At 38.2% G+C, this 10,850-nt stretch overlaps 1 protein-coding gene across 1 annotated transcript; it reads right to left on the minus strand.

Moving 5' to 3' along the window:
• Window positions 1-306: 306 nt before the first annotated feature.
• On the minus strand, window positions 307-4,993 carry LOC131976054 (uncharacterized). The gene is made up of 4 exons (XM_059338942.1): window positions 4,703-4,993; window positions 2,962-3,231; window positions 2,008-2,061; window positions 307-1,350 (listed from the first exon to the last, which is right to left on the minus strand). Exons 1-4 carry the CDS (start codon window positions 4,956-4,958, stop codon window positions 1,238-1,240), a joined length of 693 nt encoding a protein of 230 aa, XP_059194925.1. The 5' UTR covers window positions 4,959-4,993; the 3' UTR covers window positions 307-1,237.
• Between the last annotated feature and the right edge of the window lie 5,857 nt (window positions 4,994-10,850).

Raw genomic sequence — 10,850 nt, forward strand, 5'->3', positions numbered from 1 at the left:
GTTGTGGTTGTGGTTGTGCGCATGCTTATCTCTAGTTTTGGCCATTTCATTATGCCAGCAGTGAGGATTACTGCGTTGATTGCATGCCTGTCCTCGCCCTGAGAAATGTATCGTTCGTGTGTGTGTGTGTGTGTGTGTGTGTGTGTGTGTGACCTCCCTGTCCTTAATTCCACTAACATCCCTTTTCATTTTTTTAAATATGTGGATTAACTTCAATAACAGTCCCAACTCATATTGAGGATTAATCTCCACTCATGCAGTGAGATGTATTCAAGGTAAACTTGTTTTATTGTCCACAAATATAAACACATCTTCTGTGAAGAAGGCAAGTTGATGCAGCAATACTTTTAATTAAAAAAGAAATACATTTGCTTCTTTCAGTTTCAGCCACAGGTTTTGCTTTTTCATGTTGATGAGTCATTCATTGCAAGTAGTTTAGATTTATGCTTAAAGTGAACCGATTATATTCCAAGTTTTAAGTCAAGAAAAATGCTTTAATAATTTTTTAAAAAAGGAGAAAGTGTCACCCTCAATATGTGCAACTGCTCTTAGTCACCGTTAGAGGGCGATAAAAACAAAACAAAAAAAACAACCTTTCTTCACCTTAAACCTGGGGAACAGAAAATATTGTGAAGGAATTGAAGCTTGAAACCGAAAAAAGCGAACCAGTTATTTACATTTCTGATGAAGGAGGAACCTGTGGAGGGGATTTACTTAGATTTTTCTGATTTAAACTGAAGTATTCCTGTGAGGATAAAACCACAAGTCTAGTATCATTATGAACCACTAAAAATCTGTAAGAATCTTACTGTTGTTGTGTATTGTCCAAATACACAACAACAGCACCTTGAGATTGCTTTTAACAATGAAAAGTGCTTTACAAATAACATTTATTATTATTATTATTATTATTATTAAATATTTGTAAGAAGTTGTACTTGTGCTTTGGCACCATTGTTTTTTTAACATTTGTGCCAATAAAGCCTTATTGAATAGTATTGAATGAATAAATAAGAGTATTACTTTTGTCATATATCATTTCATATTCACATATAATCACTTCTGTCATCATTCTATATTATTCAGAAGTCAGCTAACTTTATGGTGAATAATACTGTCAGTCAGAGCACTTCCCTTTTAACTTGAATTTATAGGACATTGGCCTTGATTAAGAATGACGTTGATTGGAAAACGAGCCGTTGCTACACCTCTCTGTTACAGCCAGATGTTGGCAAACTCAGCATCTGTAAATCAGCAGGGCAGTTAAAAGTGCCAGCAGGGTGGAGACAGGCACCAGGAGGAGAGCCACATACAGGAACCATGGCTCTGGAAATGGACCCAAACTTGGCTCTGAGAAACACAAAAACCATGAAGTGTAATCATGAGATTAAAATCACACACTGATGCAGCGATGAATCATTAAAACAAAACCAATAACAGTTGCAGGAAAAAGTATGTGAACCCTTTGAAATTACCTAGTTTTCTGCACTAATTTGTAAAAAAAATGGGATCTGATCTGCATCCAAGTCCCATAGACAAACACAATGTGCTTAACCTATACCTTATACCTAATTCCACGCAATCAATTCTAATATTTCATGTCAAAATTCCTCCTGAACGTTTTGCAGGTCTGATCAGCAGCTGTCAGAAGCGTTTGGTTGAGGTTATTGCTGCTAAAGGAGGCTCAACCAGTTATTTAATCAAGGGTTCACTTACTTTTTCCACCATCACTATGAATGTTTAATGGATGTGTTCAATAAAAACATGAAATATTATAATTGTTTGTGTGGTATACTTGGGACTTAGATGCAGATCAGCTCACATTTTATGACAAATTAATGCAGAAAACCAGGTAATTTCAAAGGGTTCACATACTTTTTCTTGCAACCGTATATTGGTTGCTAGATCTACCAATGCATTTTGTGTGAGGTGATCATTTAATAACACAATTTGAACCATTTTAAACAGCAGAAAGTGAGTGTTTGCTTCTGTTTAGGACAGACTTACCAGAATCAGTAATTGGAGGTGTTACCGAAACATTTTTTTCAGCATCTGCAGCATCTAAACAGATAAGATCGAAAGAGTCTTTGCTTAAAAGGGAAGAATCAGATGTTTTGAAGTAGGAGTGTATGAGATCATTGTATGACCTGCAGTGGATGATGGCCGACATGCTCCCAGTTTGGAGAAGCAGGCAGGAGAACCAGCACAGAAACCAAACAATGACCTTTTGGAATTTCTACCTCGCTGTCAGACAGCCCTTCCCCACAAGGAACTGTGGTTGTTATATCCAGTTATGCTCTCTTCAAAGCCACCAGACTTCTTTGACAAAAACAGTCATTTTTCCTCGCAGAAAATAGGAGCCGCTGATCTGCCACTGCCTCGATTGGTTAGATTGTTTGTGCTATTGTGTCACTTTGGTGTTTTAAAAGGGGTTGCTTCAGATTCATCGTAGTCACAGAATAACACAAACTGACTAACCAAGCAAGGCTGCAGTAGACCAACAGCTCCATGTTCTGTGTGATAAAATTACTGTTTGTTAGTGGAGTCTGGTGGCTTTAAAAGAACATAAGTAACTCAAACAGGGCTGTCTGATGACAAGGCAAAGCTGTAAAAATACTGTACATATAGTGTACACTGCAACTGAAAAAGATTTTAACGTGTGTAAAACCTGTTTAGCTGCTGCCCATGTCCACAGCAGTACATCACTCAGTTTCTGTGACAGTTCTCCTGCCTTCCTCTTCGACCGTCAGCGACTCGAGGCAATACACAGACTATGGATAATTACCTCATATAATCCGCCTTTAAACATCCAAACCATCCCTTAAATGTTGACATTTTACAGCATAATCTTCACATTTTTCTTAAAACAAAACTCATAGTGTTTGTCACCAATCGAAGAGCAGAAGATGTTAAAACTGTGCATGCATGAATACTAGATCACATCAGGAGGGAGATTATTACCATTCAGATGGTAGTGGAAGGTGCTATTTGTGACCAGCGTTTCGTTCAGGTGCAGCTGACACTCGTATTCTCCTTCTTTCCTCAGAGAAATGGTCTCAGAGAGTGTGCCGTAGTGCAGAGCTGCACTGGTGTCTCTTGGAGCACAGTCAACGGGTTGAAGTTTGTATCCATTATGAAAAATGGACAAAACGAATCTGGCATCCTGGCTCACATTTACTTCACACCGGAGCAGAGAGTCACTGTGATTGATGAGGTTAAAGGTCAAGTTGTCTGAAAAGAGACGCAGACAGATGTACAGGTGTGTTTACTTAGAAACAAACACACATCAGTACTTAAGGTTTTCTTTAAATTAAAGCCCCCAGTCACTGCGCAGTCATGACTACCTTTAAGTCTAGTGTTCATACATATGGGCACAAGAAAAAGCTTGATAGAAATAGAAATGTACATGATCATAAATATATTTAAATAGAAAAAAAAAGGTTAATGCTGAAATGACTTATATGGAATTAGTAATTAGATTTCTTCTCCTTAGCATGTTTTAGAACTAAAACAGGCACACTTAACCTGTTTCAGTAAGGCATACATTTGTTTTTTTCTGATTGGTACAATGACAAGAGACATTTTTTCTCATTGTGCAAATGTGTCGTAACTCTGCAAACAGCCCATGGTGAAAGCAGTGGAAGCAGATTTAATTATACTTAGCGGCAAACTGGCCGAGGCTTTGTAGTCATATTGTTTTTTTTGCAACAGTGTACACGGATCAGGAGTGATGCTACGTCATCAGCTGAGGCTACCATAAGCTAGCTAGCTTAGTTAGCATCGGGCAATTCTAAATTCTAAATAAACAGCCATCTCCAGACATTTTAAACGACCAAAATGATCCAGTTTACTTTGAAGTGTAAACAAACTCAAAGACTAAAATAGACTGCGCTGTGATAGTGACCTGTCAATCATCCTGTAGCCCTGCCCTACAGCTTGCCCTGCTTTATCGTTTATTTTACTCAAAATGGGACTATAATTTGCAAACAAAACAATCAGGCTGTATTAAAGAAGATTTGAATCTAACGACTGAGACCAAAACTCATTATGAGAACATTTACTGAGGTAATAAATCAAGTCAGAAGTATAATAGCATCATTTTCCTATTTACTTTCATACAAAATTATTTTTTCAACCACTGGTGTCACCCCCTGCTGGCCATTAGAAGGAATGCAGGTTTAGTCATTTTCATATTGGCTTCATTCAGACTTTTGGTAGTTGCTGCCTCTGGGTTTTGTTCATATTTCTTCTTCTTCATGTCACCCACAGTTTATAACATATCCAGTTTAACAATGGCCAGAGGGGGATGTTTAAATGTTTGTGAACATTACTGGAAGTCACAGAAATCACAACAGATGTGTTGCATACTTTGGTTAGAGATGACTGTGCAGGCCTGCGGAGAAGATGGCAAAAGCACATGTGCATATTAAAGCCGTTAACCTGCTGTATAGGCCTTGTCTATCATTAAAGTGATCCTAAATCTATAATATTCGCCTTGAACTTGATTCCTACCCCACAAATCATCTTGACAAACCAAGACTTTATCCCAGTTTTGTCTTCAACTTGAGCCAAACCCTACATAATACTGAGACGAACTTGCAGATGTAAATACTGGTAAAATGTCCCCATGTCTTTCTTTTTCTGTGTGGACATTTGGTACAGCAATGTATAAGAAATTAAAAATGTAAAACCATGTATTTACCATAAAGCATTAGTAATGTTTTATCTCCATTCCTCCTGAAACTATCTCGGTTTGTGTTGACAGAGACTTTGCACTGGTATTTCCCACTGTCAGCCCACTGGACATCCTTGAGGAGTATGGACAAGTTTGAAGTGTACGGATCATTGTCCAGACGGTCTACACGTCCAACATATGCCTCAGAGGGGACCCACAGTTTAAGGGGGTCGATTTTGTCCTGTGTTAAGAAAATCCAATACAGAACTGGTGGGGCCTTCATCTGCTCATCAGGGGAGAGATTGAGATTGCACGGCATTATAACATCATGACCCAGAGCACTAGTGAGTGCAGGAGGCTGGTGGACTGTGACAAGAGAGCAGGTACCTAGAAAAACAGCAAATATAGAAATAAGAAAATAACAGGAAGTTAGGTAACCATGATAATTTCCTTTCGAATGTCTTCCACTGAACTGCTCAACCTTTGCCTTTGCTGTTTTAAAAAAAAATTGTGGTTAATATAGCTGTAGGCAGCTACTGACTGCATGCAAGCGAAGACCACCAACTTGACAGCAGAAATAACATTGTCTACAGCCTGGTGCAAAATCAAGGTTATGGTCTCTTTAGCTAAATTCCCCCTTCATGACAATTTACAGGGGTTGATTTTTATATAACTTACTTGTTGATAAATAATAAAGGGATATTTGTAATAATTATAATAATATATTTTCTGAAGTGGGGTTGTATGAGATACTTACCCACAGTCAATGTATTAGCTGCATTAGATGATGGTCTGTCCGTTCCCAGTTTGGAGAACCAGACACGCTCCAGGCAGGAAATTAATTAATGTATGTTTTATGAACCTGTAGAACTCAACCGTATTCTTAAGCAGTAGCACAGGTATCCTACGGATCTGCGGCAGTGCAAGAAGCATATAAATGCGCTTCTCTGTAGGAACATGGAGGTTCTAGGGTTGAGAAAAAGTAGTGCCAAATGAAACAGCCGTGAATAGCAATAAACATATTCTATGTGGACATATTCTATATATAGCATAAATGGGTATTACATTTTTAGGTTGGGCCTTTGATTAGGTGGGTAAAACACATTTTGTAACAGTCCTCGTCTGCAGAAATTCATTCATTCACTTCCTGCACGTCTGGTTCTCTAAACTGGGAATGTTCAGACCATCATCTACCGCAGGTACTGCACTGACCGTTGGGAAGTACCTCATAAAACCCCACTTCAAAAAATCCAAACTATCCCTTTAATGTTTGAAATGATGCATAGCCAAGTGTGTGGTTGTCACATTTTGGCTCTTCAGAAACCTATGGATAACATCACAGAAACCAGTCGTGGAAGTTTTCAGATCATTTATTTAACTAGAAGTACTAATACCACACAGTGAAATTACTCCACTACAAGTAAAAGTCCTGCATTCAAAACCTTACTTGAGTAAAAGTACAAAAGTATCACCATCAAAATGTCCCCACTCAAAATATTATATATATTCTAAATTTATTATTAGATTCATTCTATTATTATTGTTACATATATGTAAGCAGGGTTTTAATTTTCGACTCATTTTAACTACTTAAGATACTGTTATAAGATTTAATTTTTTAAAATGTCTAAACACTTAAACCTGTTTTTATGTTAAATATGGACCTGAAAAGTAACTCAAGCTGGCAGCTAAATGAAGTGGAGTAAAATGTGCAGTATTTGTCTCTAAAATGTAGTGGAGTATAAGTATAAAGTTACATAAAATTAAAAGACTGAAGTAAAGTACAAGTACCTCAAAATTGTACTTCAGTACAGTACTTGAGTAAATGTACTTAGTTACATTCTACCACTGACGGGGACTACGTCCCTGTTTAATACAGTTTAAAGTTGCCATTGACATTGCCATAAAACAATTTATAAAATATAATATATCCCAGCCCTAGTAATGTGTCATTTAGAAAAACAGCAACTATGCCCCAAAATAACACATTATCTGTTATCATTATATTATTATCCTAACTAACTGTGATTTTGGCCATATTTCTGAGAGAATGTTTAATAACCTTACGTTTGGGGTTCTGCCATCTCAAATCTGTGGTGAAAATGTTTACTTTTTTCAATAAAATTATAACAGTTGGATCTACATTTGCATCTATCAGCCCTTATATCATCCATCACCAGCACTAAGTTTTGTGCAGTCTGTCTGCTACGACTCTGCATACAAACCTAGGGCCTATAAAAATCAAGACTGTGTATTTGAGAGTCGGTACAGTATCAGAAAATATGGTATCACGATGCTAAAGTGAAACTTTTTATTTCAAACTTCCCTTTAATGGAATAATTGGGGATTTTCCGAGCAGCTTCGATACAACAAAGTTTTAGTGGTTTTCTATTTAGCTAGTAGGAGGATATGTGCCTTTCTTTGTAAAAGGACAAGCTGGTTTCACTTGTTTAAAATGATGTTCGCCCAGAGTTACTGAATGAAAAAAACCCATTATAAAGCTTTATATAGAAAGGCAACACAGCTGAAAGGTTCAGAAAAAAATACAACATTACTGCAACAAATTAAATTTAATTAATTCAATCTGCAGCTTTCTTTCTTTTTATGTTTCCTGTGTGCCAATCAAATCAGGAAAATTTGAAAAAAGATAAACTTTAGATTCGAAATCTACCTACAAACATTGTTGACTTTAGCCACATGAGTCCAAAAATGCTACAAAAAATGTCCAGAGACAGAGTATGAGGTTGTTGTTAGCCCATAAATTTGACTCTTATCAAATCTGAACCCTTTTCACAAATTTAACACAAGAACCGCGGTAAACAAACAGAATTTATTGGGGGTTTGAAATGCTATTAGATTCAAAAGCAATTTGAAAAGACACTTCTCAATGCCCTAATATACAGTTAACTTTGAGTCTGTCCTTAGATATATCACGGACAAAGCGCAGAGTTATCTTTCTTTGTTCTTGTTACATATCTAAGAAATACATTTATGCACAAACATATACACACCTACCAATACCACCGCAAAGTAACCACTAGAGAGGTTGAAGGTGCCTGAAGGAAACCTGATCATCTCAACAGTCGACACTGTGTCGTTAAGATTTGAGAAATAAATTGAAATTGTCTGCCAATGAGCTTAAAAAGCGTTTCTTATAGAACACAATGGATTGAACTGCACAATATGTAAATTTTCTTATATATATAACAGCTTCCAAAATCCAAAAGTGTACCTGAGACCATGAAGAGGAGAAAAATCTGTGTCCATCTCTGTTTCGTCACCATGAAGCTGTGATGCATCTTAAACAACATCATCTTTAAAGTGTCAGTTAAAGAGAAGATGTGACCAGTTAAGTAGATGCATTCAGGCGTGTTTTACCACTTCCTCAAAGGGTTAGGGGGCTATGTCGACTGCCACCTTTACCATGTAAACAGATGTGTTATGTGCAAGTTTACACCCGTATTTGATGCTAAAAAGATTTCTTAACTTCTGCAAAGAAAAAAAATGCACTATATAAAAACATTTATCAAAAAAAAGTATCATGATGGAATGAAAATGAAAGCACAGTAACAGGAAGTGGTTCTTTGATTGAAAGACAAAACAGGACTTTTTTTTATTTCTTGCATGAATTTTGTTGTAGGGAATAGTTGGTGACAAAAAACAATCTCCATTCAATGTCCCCTTACTTTTTTGTTCTGGAGCTTTCTGCTGTGTGACATAGATTTCATCTGCACAAAGTTTGTGCAGTTGTCATGAAAATGTGCTTTATTCAGAGCACTCTTACAGCCTCTTGTTACTTTCTAGAGCTTCTAATAGTATTGCAAACAAATAAGTAGAGATTTTTGAGATCTCTTAGCATGCATGATTCACTTTACCTTGTTTCTCAACTACCGGACGTATAGGCATTTGCATTGCTGACAAATTATGGTCTCATTTTTCCCATGTATTCTCCCACACAGGAGAAAATAAATATATAATCTATTCTTAATGTGCACCAGTAGTTTATTCTGTTGAACCTCGGAATGGAAACCCCTGTGGAGGATGTGCAATAAGCCACAGAGGTGTCAAGAGCCCCCCCAGCTCTGCAACAGGATATACAGAATTTCTGCACACCCACTTTTACACCTGCCTGTGATGAAGTTGCATATTAAGCTGTATATACTTTTGTGTCACTAACCCTGACCTGGTCTGTCAAAGTCTCTTGCTCGAGAAGTTACAAAATGATCTATTTTGGTTCACCAGAATTTCCATACTTGGGATATTATACAACAAAGTGGCCAGTGTTTTTTCAATAGTTAGTGGCTTATAGTTTGTCTTTATGGATAGGATAAATGCAATGTTTTTATTTGAGAACAGGCAGATGTATCTTTGCTAATTATTTGTTGGAATCATGGTGATGTGTACTATCAGACATATTTTACATTAAAGAAATAACATTATCAAATAATAATTTAGTGGCACTCCTGCAGCATCACTAATTGACGACTTATGCTTATGAAATCAGACAGGATGTGCTGTGAATGTTTATTGCCAAGTAGGTTTTCTATGGTTTTCACATACGATTTATATGCTGGCGCTGTATGTTGGTGCATAACAACAAACATAATAAGAGAAAATAAAAAAAGATAACAATCAATTGTGATAACATACCTATATGGTGTAGTGGTTAGCGCTCTCGCCTCACAGCTAGAGGATCGCCGGTTCGCCTCCAGCCTGCGGCTCTTCTGTGTGGTCCAAAAACATGCACTTAGGTTTAATTGGGGACTCTAAATTGCCCGTAGGTGTGAATGGTGTCTGTCTCTATGTGTTTGCCCTGCGATAGTCTGGCGTCCTGTCCTGTACCCTGCCTCTCGCCCAATGTCAGCTGGGATCGGCTCCAGCCCCCGCGACCCAATTGCGGATAAGCGGTTAATGGTAATGAATGAATATATTCATTATGCAGCCTGGAGCTATCAAATGCCTGCCATGAAAATGCGTGTACCAAAATTAAATCTGAACTTAATGACTACAGACCAGTAGCCCTCACTTCTGACATCATGAAGACCTTGGAGCGGCTGATTCTACGCCTACTGAGAGCTGAAGTCAAAGATAAACTCGACCCCCTGCAGTTTGCATACAAACAACACATTGGAGTGAACGATGCAGTCCTCTACATGCTTCACCGTGCCCTTGCTCATCCGGAGGAAACTGGTGCTTTTGTGAGAATCATGTTCTTTGATAATTTAAGCACATTCAACAGCATCCAACCCAACATACTTAAAAACAAGCTCACAGAGATGGGAGTGGATCTTTCCTTTATCTCCTGGATCACAGATTACCTTACAGGAAGACCACAGTATGTCACGTTGGGGAACTTCTGGGACATTAATGAGCAGCAAAGGGGCTCCATTTGAAGTCCTACACAGCGGACTTCAAATACAACTCTGAGTCCTGCCACATCCAGAAGTACTCCGACGACACTGCTATTGTGGCGTGTATCAGGAATGGACAGTAATCTGAATATAGGGATCTGATAAAAGCCTTCAGTGACTGGAGTCACAAGAACTATCTCCTACTGAACACCTCAAAGACTAAGGAAATTATCCTAGATTTCCGCAGGCTCAAGCCCCTCTTCAGCCAGTGAATACCTGTGGGGTGGACATGGAGGTGGTGCCAAGTTATAAGTATCTACGTGTATACCTGGATAATAAGTTGGACTGGTCCCTAAACTCAGAAACTCTCTACAAAAAGGGGCAGAGCTGCCTCTTTTTCTTCTTGAAGCTCAGATCTCTGGACATCTGTAGTAAGATGCTGCAGATGTTTTATCAGTCTGTGGTGGTAGTGTGTTGTTTTATGCTGCAGTCTGCTGGGGAGGCAGCATCAGACACAGAGATGCAAGGCGGTTGGACAGACTGGTCTAAAGAGCTGGTTCTGTGGTTGGAGCCAGGTTGGACACACTGGAGGAGGTGGTGGAGAGATGACCTGTCAAGATGTTGGAGTCCATCCTGAAATACCCAGATCATCCACAACACACTCAGTTGCAGAACAGAGAGATTTTTTTTTTTTAACCTTTATTTAACCAGGTCGGTCCCACTGAGACACAAAGACCTCTTTTTCAGGGGAAGCCTGGCCAAGACAGCAGCAAGGTTAAAAGTTACAACAATAAGACAGACAGTGCATCATGACAAGAACAGAC

This window comes from Centropristis striata, chromosome 8 (genome assembly GCF_030273125.1).
Source record: "Centropristis striata isolate RG_2023a ecotype Rhode Island chromosome 8, C.striata_1.0, whole genome shotgun sequence".
Classification (NCBI taxonomy): Eukaryota; Metazoa; Chordata; class Actinopteri; order Perciformes; family Serranidae; genus Centropristis; species Centropristis striata.